This window comes from Pelobates fuscus, chromosome 1, assembly GCF_036172605.1.
Source record: "Pelobates fuscus isolate aPelFus1 chromosome 1, aPelFus1.pri, whole genome shotgun sequence".
NCBI lineage: Eukaryota > Metazoa > Chordata > Amphibia > Anura > Pelobatidae > Pelobates > Pelobates fuscus.
The window spans coordinates 450,571,080-450,586,223 of NC_086317.1; the positions used below are offsets into that span (position 1 = coordinate 450,571,080).

Consider the following 15,144-nt stretch of genomic DNA (forward strand, 5'->3'; position numbering starts at 1 on the left):
TGGAGTAATGTGACGTTTAACCACCATTAAACGTGTTTTGAAGGAATAGGAATAGGAAATAGGATTTTTATTTTAGCTTTTGTTATAAATTGCATTTTCAGTTCTATAAGTGGCTCTGTCCAGGCCAGCCCTGCCCCCCTGAGCACTCCCCATACACTGTTAGCTATCACACCCTGGCCATGTGTAATGATGGGAAGCACGTGCTGTGGGTTATGGCTGCTCTGGGAAGGCTATTGGTTCCCTGCGGTGACGTCACGCGCAACGTGGAACGCACACGTCGCACTGTGTTTGCGTTCCAGTGGGAGGCGCGCGTCCGTTGACAGGCTGTGCGCGCTCCCGCGGGGCGGCGTTAGGAAGTTTGTGTGGGCACCGCAGGCTGACAGGCTGTGTACCTCGCCGTGATTTAGGTGTCATTTCCCTCCCGTGGTCTGCACGCTGTAACCGGGGGCACCATGAGGCTGCCGGGCAGGGAGATCGCACTGTGTGTGCTGCTAGCGGTATCCTGTGCGGCTGCTCTCAGTAACAACGCCACGGGTAAGTAGGAGGGGGACTGGGCAGGGATATGGGGGGGCACCTGGGTTATATTGGGTGAATGGAGGGGGGGCACCTAGGTAATATGGGGTGAATGGAGAGGGGGCACCTGGGTAATATGGGGTGAATGGAGGGGGGGCACCTGGGTAATATGGGGTGAATGGAGGGGGGCACCTGGGTAATATGGGGTGAATGGAGGGGGGAACCTGGGTAATATGGGGTGAATGGAGGGGGGGCACCTGGGTAATATGGGGTGAATGGAGGGGGGGCACCTGGGTAATATGGGGTGAATGGAGGGGGGGCACCTGGGTAATATGGGGTGAATGGAGGGGGGGCACCTGGGTAATATGGGGTTAATGGAGGGGGGAACCTGGGTAATATGGGGTGAATGGAGGGGGGGCACCTGGGTAATATGGGGTGAATGGAGAGGGGGCACCTGGGTAATATGGGGTGAATGGAGGGGGGGCACCTGGGTAATATGGGGTGAATGGAGGGGGGCACCTGGGTAATATGGGGTGAATGGAGGGGGGCACCTGGGTAATATGGGGTGAATGGAGGGGGCACCTGGGTTATATGGGGTGAATGGAGGGGGGGCACCTGGGTTATATGGGGAGAATTGGGGGGGGGGTCACCTGGGTTATATGGGGTTAATTGGGGGGGTCACCTGGGTTATATGGGGAGAATTGGGGGGGGGTCACCTGGGTTATATGGGTAGAAGAGGGGGGGGGCACCTGGGATATATAGGGTGAATGGAGGGAGGGTACCTGGATTATATTGTGATGTAATTCCAGTAAAATACAAGTTTAGCAGGCTAAGATTGCCACAAGGCATATGTATGTATATGTGTTTGTAGTATCAGTTAGTTAATAACACGTAGCTAAGATACTGTTATCACTGTACTGACCAGGTGCAGGAATGTAAGAACTGGAATTACGCGTCCCTCTCCTTTGTATCAGATGAGCCACGTGGTTAGACCGGATGGATGAGTTTAGACTCTATTCATTAAATAGGTTAAGGGTATGTGTGGGTGTAGTTAATTGTGGGAGGAGCTACAGTGCTATATAAGGAATGTACTCTATGTATTCAGTACTCAGACTTTGCTGTATTTTGGTGACGCTAGTCCCTCTGAGTCCCGATCGGTGATCCAATAAAGAATCTCTTCCTTCCTGAAGAAACCTGTGTCCATCTCTCTGTGCTTGGCTTCCGTCAGTTTCTCCGGTATCATTTGGTGCATTGGCCGGGAAGCTCATCGTTCAACGGTAGCTGAGAGGCAGAGGCGTGAGACGGTCTATCTTTGCCCACGTTCTCTACGGCTGCACCCCTGAACTTCTGCGTGGACCTCCCTTCGTCTCGGCGCCACTGGTCTGTTGTCCAGGAGATCATCGGCCTCTACGTGAGAAGTGCTGGGGTGTCCCCGTCGATGAGTGTGAACTCAGGTTCAGGAACGAGGAGGTAAGACAACTGCTGTTTTAGACGGCAGGACCCGCTAGGGGTATACCGATTGTGCGGTAGGCCCAAAGGGGTTTTTGAATCTGTATCTGCCCCCTCTGTCGGAGGGAAGGAGCGAAGGCGCACCGCTCGATCGAACGCTCTTTAGTCAGACCGTTTGATTTGGTTAGTCAGGCGGGGTCCTGGTGTAAGATAGCCCTAGCCGGACACCGGTGTCTTGTCTAGACTAGCGTTCTAGGGTGTATATTACGTTCGCTAGGTCGGAGGGACCGGGAGACTAAGCGGCGCCTGTGTAAATTCGGTTCGCTAGTTCTCATCCTATCTGGGCTAAGTGGGAAGGCGTGTAAATTTGGAACCCACTAGACTTTTGATAGTGCGACTAAGAGGCGCCTGTGTAAATTCGGTTCTCTAGCTCGCTATATATGTGGTGATTGGGCAGTGTGGCTAACCAAAACGGGTGTATATAGTTTTAGGTAGTCCATTCAAGGTACTGGCCAATAGTTTAGTTGGGAATTGTAAATGTGTTAACGATTGTTTAGTAAAGTGTATATCTTGTTAGATAGCGCGAGCTCAGCCGTCTAGCGAGAGTGTTAATAGTGTGTTGCTGTATTATAGTGCACGGTACCATAACCCTGTATATTTACTGACATTATATAATAAGTACTAATCATTGTCGTCCATTGCATGTTTAACACCATAACCACTAATAATTGTATTGTGACCTTAACTTGTGCTTTGACCTATGCTAACCGTACTGTAACCGCTATTTGTAAAAGACGATGTTACTGGGGTGTGTTATAGACGGGTAATTCGTATATAGAGAATTATAGCGTGGGTGACTGTATAGTTACGCCAAAGGGCATAATATTGATTATATAGTGACTGGTGTAACAGCTGTGTGTGTACGGGAATTCCCTGAGTGTTTATTGTTATTGTGTACGTTTCACTTGATAACCGTACCACGTGGTGCTGTTGCCAGAGGAAACGGGTGTGACTGTTGAATAGTACGCGTGTATAGTAATCGTTGTCGACAACGTTCCACTGTTAAATATGGGTGCGTCGCAGTCAACGATTCCGGATCCCTTAGGATGTATGGTTAAGAATTTTAAAAAGGGATTCAAAGTTTGTGATTTTGGGGTTAAGATGTCCCCTGTACGTTTGGTCACTTTGTGCACTAGGGAGTGGCCTACTTTGGTTGCGGCATGGCCGCCACGTGGCAGTTTGGATCCAACTCTGGTACAGCGCTTACACGTGGCTGTATCAGGTAGGCCTGAACTTTACGGCCAGTTTCCTTATATTGATTGTTGGAGACAGGCCGTAAATGACTCGCCAAAATGGCTCCAGACATGCCACGAGGAGCAGTGTCGCCTCATGGTAGCTAGGACTTGCTCGTCCACTAGGACTGGTGTTAGGCCCATTTTGGACACGCCCCCTGAGTCCGAGATCCCTTTGCCGCCCCCTTACTTTCCGTTAAGAAGAAGTGACGCAAACGCAGGAAGTCCTGTAACCCTTCCCTCACTACCCCCATCCACTTCCGCTTCCTCCTCCAGTGCAGGATCCACCCCCCCTCGTACTAAATCTCCCCTTCCGGAACCAGAATCCACCCCCATTAGAAACGAATATCCTGATTTGGCGCCACTTCAGACTTCCGGTCAAGCTTCATCTAGCTCGGCTCGAAGTGTTTTATTTACGACCTTTTCCCAAAACCAACCTCCCACATCCCCATACCCTATCTCTCCCCGACCGGAACCCATGACTGACGCTTCCCTACGTAGCCCCATCCAAACCCGACAGTTGACTGGTGCCCAACAATTAAAGCACTATCAGATGCCTCTTCGCTTAAATCCCGGGTCAGCTTATATCGATGCCGCAGGTCAAATGGCACACGCTGACCCTGTCTTCGTATATGTCCCTTTCACCACTACCGACCTTTTAAACTGGAAGACCCATAATTCCTCGTATACTGAGAAACCACAAGCCATGACTGATCTGTTCACCTCAATAGTACAGACGCATAATCCGACATGGGCTGATTGCCAGCAGTTACTAATGACTTTATTTAACAATGAGGAAAGGACAAGAATAAATCAAGCAGCCATTAAAGCATTAGAGGATAGAGCCCGTGCTTTGAACCAAGCCAATCCAGCAGCATGGGCCGCGACACACTATCCCAACACCGATCCCGATTGGAACGTAAATGGTGCTGATATGGTTCAACTCAGAGCCTATAGAGACGCTATAATTGCTGGCATGAAAGCCGGAGGAAAGAAGGCTATTAATATGTCAAAGACAGTTGAGGTGATTCAGAAAAGCGATGAAGCGCCCAGTGTCTTTTATGACCGATTATTGGAGGCGTACCGCTTGTACACCCCCTTTAATCCGGAAGACGCAGACAATTCCCGAATGGTGAACTCCGCCTTTGTCAGCCAAGCTTACGGAGATATTAAGCGCAAGCTACAAAAGCTAGAAGGGTTTGCAGGTATGTCAATCACCCAACTAATGGAGGTAGCTAATAAGGTGTATATGAATAGGGAAACAGAAAGCAAGAAAGAGGAAGAGCGCAAGATGCGTAAAAAGGCTGATATGCTAGCGGTAGCGATCGCAGGCGTAGATAAACGGGGCCCAGATAGAGGCAATAATAGATGGAGTAGGGAGCCTTTGAGTAGGGATCAGTGTGCGTATTGCAAGGAAGAAGGGCATTGGAGGAACGAATGTCCGCAAAGAGAGCAGTACGAGAGAGACCAACCCAGGGCAGGCTACGGAAACTTTAGAGGTAGAGCGAGAGGTAGAGGAGGCCCCGGAGGGAGTAATGGTTATAGAGGGAGTAATGGTTATAGAGGGAGTAATGGGAACAGAGGAAGTGTTAGGGAAGACAGGTATATTCCAGCAGCGCAAAGGTCCCGCGATAGAGAAGGTAGGGACTTCGTAGGATTGGCTGACACGGTCATGGAGGACTATTGATACCGACCGGGCTCCATCCCCCTTGGTCGAGCGGAGCCTATGGTCGATGTATCAATAGGGGGGAAAAGGAGTGCGTTCATGATCGACACTGGTGCTGAACATTCAGTGGTGACTAATCTAGTTGCTCCTCCATCTGGAAGGACTATTACTGTGATAGGAGCAACTGGAAGAAGTGCTGAAAGACCGGTTCTTAAAAGTCGACTCTGTACATTGGGAGGCCACGTAGTAAAACACCAATTCCTTTATATGCCTGAATGTCCAGTCCAATTGCTGGGACGTGATATGCTATCCAAATTACAAGCGCAGATTACGTTCCTACCAAATGGAACAACATCCTTAAAGTTTAATGGACCTTCAGGTATTATGACTTTATCCGTACCAAAGGAAGAAGAGTGGCGACTTTATACAGTGTTGACTAGCCAAAACCCTAGGAGTGATGAGACATTGTTTAACATACCAGGAGTTTGGGCAGAGAACAACCCACCAGGACTGGCCCGCAATATTCCACCAATAAAAATTGAACTGAAACATGGGGTTTATCCAGTGAGCCTAAGACAATATCACATTCCGCAGAAGGCTAAGAAGAACATCCAATCCTATCTGGATAAGTTCATACGGTATGGTATCCTAAAATTCTGTACTTCCCCCTGGAACACCCCATTGCTGCCTGTTCAAAAGCCCGGTACAGATGAGTATCGACCTGTACAGGACTTAAGAGCAGTCAATGATGCGGTTGTTAGCATACATCCAGTTGTACCCAATCCATATAACCTGCTTGCTTTAATTCCGGGCGGGGCTACTTACTTCACAGTCTTAGATCTCAAAGATGCCTTCTTTTGCCTCCGAATTGCCGCAGAAAGCCAATGTATTTTCGCTTTCCAATGGGAGAACGCTGTAACGGGCTCAAAACGCCAAATGACTTGGACAAGACTGCCCCAAGGGTTTAAAAATTCACCTACCCTATTTGGTTCAGCTCTAAGTCAAGATCTACTGGATTTCGAGTCTATCCCAGGAGAATGTGTATTGTTACAATATGTAGATGACTTGTTGATAGCAGCAGTTACAAAAGAAAAATGTCAGCAAGCAACGCACGATCTACTACATATTCTCTGGAAGGCAGGATACAAGGTGTCCAGGAAGAAGGCTCAGTTGTGTTTGCCAACTGTCAAGTATCTGGGATTCCATATCTCTGAAGGTCAAAGGATTATGGGGCCAGAGAGAAAAGAAGCTGTCTGCCAAATACCAATACCCAAGAATAGAAGACAAGTGCGAGAATTCTTGGGGGCAGCAGGCTTCTGTAGGATATGGATTCCCAGCTATGCGATACTAGCAAAACCTCTGTACGCAGCTATCAAAGGTACAGAGCACGACCCCTTCTTATGGACCCAAGAACAGCAAACGGCATTTGAAGATGTGAAGAAGGCTTTGATGAGTGCCCCAGCATTAGGTCTACCTGATCACACACGACCATTCTACTTATATGTACACGAGCAAAGAAGAATGGCTGTGGGAGTATTGACACAGTACTTGGGATCATGGCAAAGACCTGTTGCCTACATGTCTAAGCAACTGGATGCAGTGGCCAGCGGACTTCCACCTTGTCTAAGAGCCGTAGCTGCAGCCGCCCTGCTAGTAGCTGAAGCCGATAAACTCACTCTGGGTCAAGAACTTTATGTACGAGTCCCACATGCAGTACAGACGTTGTTGGATTACAAAGGAAATCATTGGTTTAGTAACAGCCGTATGACCAAGTATCAAGCAATGTTGTGTGAAAACCCAAGAGTGCATTTAGAGACTGTAAACACCTTAAATCCAGCTACCCTTTTGCCACAACCTACTGAAAGTCAACATGATTGTTTGGAAGTAATGGATGAAGTATTCTCAAGTAGACCAGATCTTCGTGATTTTCCCATCCAGAACCCCGATGTTCAATATTACACCGACGGCAGTAGTTATGTGAAAGAAGGGATCCGCTATGCAGGATATGCAGTAACAACCATAGACAAGGTGATAGAAGCTCGGCCACTGGCGAAAGGAACATCAGCACAAAAGGCAGAATTAATAGCACTAACACGAGCGTTACAATTGGCTGAAGGTTTAAGAGTAAATATCTATACGGACTCTAAGTATGCGTTTTTAACCACTCATGCCCACGGAGCTTTGTATAAAGAAAGAGGACTACTGAATTCAGAGGGCAAAGAAATCAAGTACGCAGCTGAAATCCTACAACTATTGGAAGCAGTGTGGGAGCCGAAAGAAGTCGGTATCATACATTGTCGAGCGTATCTGAGAGGAGATGGTGATGTAACCAAGGGAAATCGGATGGCAGATAGTGCAGCTAAGCGTGCTGCTGAATCAGGAAGACAGGAGTATGTGGGGCATATAGCTGCTCTTATACCAACTCCACTGTCCCAATGGACTCCAGTTTATACAGCTCAAGAAGAGGAGTGGTTAAAGACTGAACCGGGAAAGTATTTGGAGAACAAGTGGTATCAGCTAGAAGATGGAAGAATAGTCATACCAGCATCACTAGCGGTAGAAATTGTCCAAAATTATCACAACGGGACACATTCTGGGAGAGACAGTACTGAAGAATCTCTTAGAAAACATTTCTACATACCAAGATTGTCCAACTTGACTCAGGCCATTGTACGCAGATGTGTAACGTGTGCTAAGAATAATGCAAGACAAGGACCAGTAAAGCCACCAGGAGTTCAGTTTATGGGGGGACTCCCCATGTCCGATCTACAAATAGACTTTACAGTAATGCCTAAATCGGGTGGACATCGTTACCTGTTGGTAATTGTGTGCACCTATTCAGGCTGGGTAGAAGCATGTCCTACTCGTACAGAGAAAGCAGGAGAAGTTGTGAGATTCCTGCTACGAGAAATAATACCCCGATATGGACTACCCTGTTCTATAGGATCGGACAATGGTCCAGCTTTTGTTCATCAGTGCCTACAACAACTGACTCATATGCTTGGTATAAAGTGGAGGCTTCATACTGCATATAGACCCCAGAGTTCTGGTAAGGTAGAGAGAATGAATAGAACTATAAAGAACCAGTTGGCTAAAATGTGTCAGGAAACCCAACTTAAGTGGAACGTTCTCTTACCCATAGCTTTATTGCGAATCCGCAGTACCCCTACCAGAAGGATGGGCCTCTCTCCTTTTGAAATCATGTATGGGCGACCACCTCCCGTACTTGGTAACTTAAGGGGGGACTTGAGTCAGTTGGGAGAAGGAATTACCCGGCAGCAGGTTGTAGAGTTGGGTAAGACTATGGAGGAGGTACAGAAATGGGTACAAGATAGATTACCTGTGAATATTTATCCCCCTGTTCATAGTTATCATCCAGGAGATCAAGTGTGGATTAAAGAGTGGAATAATGTACCGTTAGGGCCCAAGTGGAGAGGTCCTTATGTTGTTCTTTTGTCTACCCCTACAGCAATAAAAGTAGCAGAAGTGACTCCGTGGATACATCACTCCAGGGTTAAACCAGCAGCAGTCGATTCTTGGCAAGTTACAGTAGATCCAGAGAATCCCTGCAAGATCCGGTTAAAACGCACTACTCAGTCGGAGTAACGAGGAATTATTGTGGATTACAAATTTTATTGTTACAGGTGTGAGTGAGAAGGCCATAATAAAGCCTGTCCGCTTACCATCACATAGTGTATAAGCCAGGAAAGTCTCGAAGGGACACCTGTGAAGACGAGCAGAACTCCATTCCCTGCAGCCCTCACATCCTGGAAGCTGAGGTTCCATCGCACGGACGAAGACTGAGGATGACGGCGAAAGATGTGCTTTTGATTGTGTTTATTTACATGTGTTTTTATATTCAGGAAGGTAGAGGTACCGACACTCCTAGCTGTGAGGTATGCATTAAGACTACGAGAACAGGTAACCATATTTCCCAAACCCTAATTTGGCATTCACAATACGAGTGTAAAGGAGAGGTATCAAAATGTAGATACCTAAATATAGACTATAGTGTGTGCCATTTAGGAGTAGGAGAACCTAAGTGCTTCAGTCCAGAGTATCAACCTCGTACAATTTGGTTGACTCTCAGGAATGGAGATCCTCAGGGGACCCTAATTAATAAGACGGTGTTAGAATCCGTACATTCTTCGGGTGTTCTGCTATTTGATGCATGTAAGGCGATATCAAGTGGTAGAAAACCGTGGAATGTATGTGGGGATCTTAGATGGGAGAGGACGTATGGGTCTAATGATAAATATATTTGTCCCAGTAGTAAAAATAAATATGTGAGTCCTAGATGCCCAAATAAAGACTATAACTTTTGTCCATATTGGTCTTGTGTGGGGTGGGCGACTTGGGGACAGACAGTAGATAAAGACATGATAGTGACTAAGTTGCCGACTAGCCCTTATTGTAAGTCTATGGAATGCAACCCAGTCCATATACTTATTAATAACCCCGACAAGTTCCTAGATAAGTATGGAAATTTATTTGGGTTTCAGATATACGGGACGGGTTTAGATCCTGGGACATTATTGTTTATAGGAATAGAGACTGATACGGTATCCTCCCAGACTCATCAAGTATACCATTCCTTTTATGAAGAGATGAGTATAGATAATAAGATCCCCCATAATGCTAAAAACCTGTTCATCGATTTAGCTGAAAGTATTGCCGGTAGTCTTAATGTTACCAACTGCTATGTGTGTGGAGGTACTAACATGGGAGACCAATGGCCTTGGGAAGCAAAGGAGGTAATGTCCGGTTCTGAGGCAGTTGACCAACTAATATCTACACAAGCCGATTATCATATGAGTGTTAGAGGTAAATCTGAGTGGAGATTAAAGACCTCCATCATAGGTTATGTTTGCATAGCAAGGAAAGGAATGATGTATAATACTTCTGTAGGAGAATTAACTTGTCTAGGGCAAAAAGCTTATGATGATGATACAAAGAATACAACTTGGTGGTCGGCTTCAAATGTCTCAGAACCATCTAACCCGTTTGCTAGATATGCCAATTTAAAGGATGTGTGGTTTGATCTATCCATCACATCTACCTGGAGAGCCCCAGCAAATTTGTACTGGATCTGTGGTAAGAAAGCCTATTCGGAGTTGCCACAGGACTGGGAAGGGGCATGTGTGTTGGGTATGCTCAAACCATCCTTCTTCTTGTTACCGATTGAAACAGGTGAGACTTTAGGTGTTAAAGTGTATGATGTGAATCATAGGAAGAAAAGGGGACCCATAGAGATAGGCGCCTGGGAAGATAATGAATGGCCTCCCCAGCGTATTATAGATTATTATGGGCCAGCCACGTGGGCTGAGGATGGTACCTTTGGTTATAGAACCCCTATTTATATGCTCAACCGTATTATAAGATTACAGGCGGTGGTTGAGATTATCACAAATGAGACATCACAAGCGCTCAATCTTCTAGCGAAGCATAATACCAGGATGAGGACAGCAGTGTACCAAAATAGATTAGCCTTGGATTACCTTTTGGCAGTAGAGGGAGGTGTATGTGGGAAGTTTAACCTGAGCAATTGCTGTCTTCAAATAGATGACGAAGGGCAAGCAATAGCTGAGCTTACTAGCCATATGGTTAAACTAGCGCATGTGCCTACTCAGGTATGGAAAGGGTACAATCCAAGTAGTTGGTTTGGTAGCTGGTATGAGTGGTTTGGAGGGCTTAAGGCAGTGGTAGGTGGAGTCCTACTGATTTTACTGTTGTGTCTACTCCTACCGTGTCTTATACCCTTAGTAGTTAGGTCTGTGCAAAGCCTGATAGGAAGTATAGCAGAGAGGAAGGCTGCTGCACAGATAATGGCGATATATAAGTATAAGGCTCTAGATCAGGGAGAACCAATGCAAGAAGATGAATGTTGAAGATTCACATCATAAGATAAGTCTGGTCTGGTTCATGGTAACCTGAGGTATATGCAAACCAAGGTTAAGTGATGCCTCAAGTAATTGTGAAATATCAGAGGCATCAAAGGGGGGAATGTGATGTAATTCCAGTAAAATACAAGTTTAGCAGGCTAAGATTGCCACAAGGCATATGTATGTATATGTGTTTGTAGTATCAGTTAGTTAATAACACGTAGCTAAGATACTGTTATCACTGTACTGACCAGGTGCAGGAATGTAAGAACTGGAATTACGCGTCCCTCTCCTTTGTATCAGATGAGCCACGTGGTTAGACCGGATGGATGAGTTTAGACTCTATTCATTAAATAGGTTAAGGGTATGTGTGGGTGTAGTTAATTGTGGGAGGAGCTACAGTGCTATATAAGGAATGTACTCTATGTATTCAGTACTCAGACTTTGCTGTATTTTGGTGACGCTAGTCCCTCTGAGTCCCGATCGGTGATCCAATAAAGAATCTCTTCCTTCCTGAAGAAACCTGTGTCCATCTCTCTGTGCTTGGCTTCCGTCAGTTTCTCCGGTATCAATATAGGGTGAATGGAAGGGGGGGGGAGGTCATCTGGGTTATATGGGGAGAATTGGGGGGGTCACCTGGGTTATATGGGGAGAATTGGGGGGGTCACCTGGGTTATATGGGGAGAATTGGGGGGGTCACCTGGGTTATATGGGGAGAATTGGGGGGTCACCTGGGTTATATGGGGAGAATTGGGGGGTCACCTGGGTTATATGGGGAGAATTGGGGGGTCACCTGGGTTATATGGGGAGAATTGGGGGGTCACCTGGGTTATATGGGGAGAATTGGGGGGTCACCTGGGTTATATGGGGAGAATTGGGGGGTCACCTGGGTTATATGGGGAGAATTGGGGGGTCACCTGGGTTATATGGGGAGAATTGGGGGGTCACCTGGGTTATATGGGGAGAATTGGGGGGTCACCTGGGTTATATGGGGAGAATTGGGGGGTCACCTGGGTTATATGGGGAGAATTGGGGGGTCACCTGGGTTATATGGGGAGAATTGGGGGGTCACCTGGGTTATATGGGGAGAATTGGGGGGTCACCTGGGTTATATGGGGAGAATTGGGGGGTCACCTGGGTTATATGGGGAGAATTGGGGGGTCACCTGGGTTATATGGGGAGAATTGGGGGGTCACCTGGGTTATATGGGGAGAATTGGGGGGTCACCTGGGTTATATGGGGAGAATTGGGGGTCACCTGGGTTATATGGGGAGAATTGGGGGGTCACCTGGGTTATATGGGGAGAATTGGGGGGGCACCTGGGTTATATGGGGAGAATTGGGGGGGCACCTGGGTTATATGGGGAGAATTGGGGGGGCACCTGGGTTATATAGGGTGAAAGGAGGGGGGGGGGGCACCTGGGTTATATAGGGTGAATGGAGGGGGGCACCGGGGTTATATGTGGAGAATGGAGGGGGTCACCAGGGTAATATGGGGAGAATGGAGGGGGTCACCTGGGTTATATGGGGTACATGGAGGGGGTCACCAGGGTAATATGGGGAGAATGGAGGGGGTCACCTGGGTTATATGGGGTACATGGAGGGGGTCACATGGGTTATATGGGGAGAATGGAGGGGGTTATATGGGGAGAATGGAGGGGGTCACCTGGGTTATATGGGGAGAATGGAGGGGGTCACCTGGGTTATATGGGGAGAATGGAGGGGGTCACCTGGGTTATATGGGGAGAATGGAGGGGGTCACCTGGGTTATATGGGGAGAATGGAGGGGGTCACCTGGGTTATATGGGGAGAATGGAGGGGGTAATATGGGGAGAATTGGGGGGTCACCTGGGTTATATGGGGAGAATGGAGGGGGTCACCTGGTTATATGGGGAGAATGGAGGGGGTCACCTGGGTTATATGGGGTGAATAGAGGGGGTAATATGGGGAGAATTGGGGGGTCACCTGGGTTATATGGGGAGAATTGGGGGGTCACCTGGGTTATATGGGGAGAATTGGGGGGTCACCTGGGTTATATGGGGAGAATTGGGGGGTCACCTGGGTTATATGGGGAGAATTGGGGGGTCACCTGGGTTATATGGGGAGAATTGGGGGGTCACCTGGGTTATATGGGGAGAATTGGGGGGGCACCTGGGTTATATGGGGAGAATTGGGGGGGCACCTGGGTTATATGGGGAGAATTGGGGGGGCACCTGGGTTATATGGGGAGAATTGGGGGGGCACCTGGGTTATATGGGGAGAATTGGGGGGGCACCTGGGTTATATAGGGTGAAAGGAGGGGGGGGGCACCTGGGTTATATAGGGTGAATGGAGGGGGGCACCGGGGTATATGTGGAGAATGGAGGGGGTCACCAGGGTAATATGGGGAGAATGGAGGGGGTCACCTGGGTTATATGGGGTACATGGAGGGGGTCACCAGGGTAATATGGGGAGAATGGAGGGGGTCACCTGGGTTATATGGGGTACATGGAGGGGGTCACATGGGTTATATGGGGTACATGGAGGGGGTCACATGGGTTATATTGGGTGAATGGAGGGGGTCACCTGGGTTATATGGGGTGAATGGAGGGGGTCACCTGGGTTATATGGGGTGAATGGAGGGGGTCACCTGGGTAATATGGGGAGAATTGGGGGTCACCTGGGTTATATGGGGAGAATGGAGGGGGTCACCTGGGTTATATGGGGAGAATGGAGGGGGTCACCTGGGTTATATGGGGAGAATGGAGGGGGTCACCTGGGTTATATGGGGAGAATGGAGGGGGTCACCTGGGTTATATGGGGAGAATGGAGGGGGTAATATGGGGAGAATGGAGGGGGTCACCTGGGTTATATGGGGAGAATGGAGGGGGTCACCTGGGTTATATGGGGTGAATGGAGGGGGTCACCTGGGTTATATGGGGTGAATAGAGGGGGTAATATGGGGAGAATTGGGGGTCACCTGGGTTATATGGGGAGAATGGAGGGGGTCACCTGGGTTATATGGGGAGAATGGAGGGGGTCACCTGGGTTATATGGGGTGAATAGAGGGGGTAATATGGGGAGAATTGGGGGGTCACCTGGGTTATATGGGGAGAATGGAGGGGGGGCACCTGGGCTATATGGGGTGAATGGGAGGGGGTAACCTTGGTTATATGGGGGAATGGGGGGGGCGGGCACCTGGGCTATATGGGGTGAATGGAGGGGGTAACCTGGGTTATATGGGGGAATGAGGGGGGGTCACCTGGGTTATATGGAGGAATGGGGGGGTCATCTGGGTTATATGGGGGGTCACCTGGGTTATATGGGGGGTCACCTGGGTTATATCGAGGAATGGGGGGGTCACCTGGGTTATATGGGGAAATGGGGTATCAACTGGATTATATGAGGAAATAGGGGGGGTCAGCTGGATAATATGGGGAAATAGGGGGCGTCAACTGGATTGTATGGGGAAATAGGGGGGTCACCTGGATTATATGGAGCAATGGGGGGTCACCTGGATTATATGGAGGAATAGGGGGGTCACCTGGATTATATGGAGGAATGGGGGGTCACCTGGGTTACATGGAGGAATGGGGGGTCACCTGGGTTACATGGAGGAATGGGGGGGTCACCTGGGTTACATGGAGGAATGGGGGGGTCACCTGGGTTACATGAAGGAATGGGGGGGTCACCTGGGTTACATGGAGGAATGGGGGGGTCACCTGGGTTACATGGAGGAATGGGGGGGTCACCTGGGTTACATGGAGGAATGGGGGGGTCACCTGGGTTACATGGAGGAATGGGGGGGCCACCTGGGTTACATGGAGGAATGGGGGGGTCACCTGGGTTACATGGAGGAATGGGGGGGGTCACCTGGGTTACATGGAGGAATGGGGGGGGTCACCTGGGTTACATGGAGGAATGGGGGGGTCACCTGGGTTACATGGAGGAATGGGGGGGTTACATGGAGGAATGGGGGGGTCACCTGGGTTACATGGAGGAATGGGGGGGTCACCTGGGTTACATGGAGGAATGGGGGGGTCACCTGGGTTACATGGAGGAATGGGGGGGTCACCTGGGTTACATGGAGGAATGGGGGGGGTCACCTGGGTTACATGGAGGAATGGGGGGTCACCTGGGTTACATGGAGGAATGGGGGGGTCACCTGGGTTACATGGAGTAATGGGGGGTCACCTGGGTTATATGGAGGAATGGGGGGGGGTTACATGGAGGAATGGGGGGTCACCTGGGTTACATGGAGGAATGAGGGGTTACATGGAGGAATGGGGGGGGTCACCTGGGTTACATGGAGGAATGGGGGGGGGTCACCTGGGTTACATGGAGGAATGAGGGGTTACATGGAG

At 48.9% G+C, this 15,144-nt stretch overlaps 1 protein-coding gene across 1 annotated transcript in view; it reads left to right on the forward strand.

Annotated features, from left to right (window-relative positions):
• Positions 1 to 317: 317 nt before the first annotated feature.
• The window catches only part of LOC134598929 (UV excision repair protein RAD23 homolog B-like), a 40,839-nt gene continuing 26,012 nt past the window's right edge, over positions 318 to 15,144 (forward strand). Inside the window, exon 1 of the mRNA XM_063444927.1 lies at positions 318 to 534. Within this exon, the coding sequence (XP_063300997.1) occupies positions 453 to 534 (82 nt within the window). The 5' untranslated portion in view covers positions 318 to 452. The remainder of the gene's footprint in view (positions 535 to 15,144) is intronic.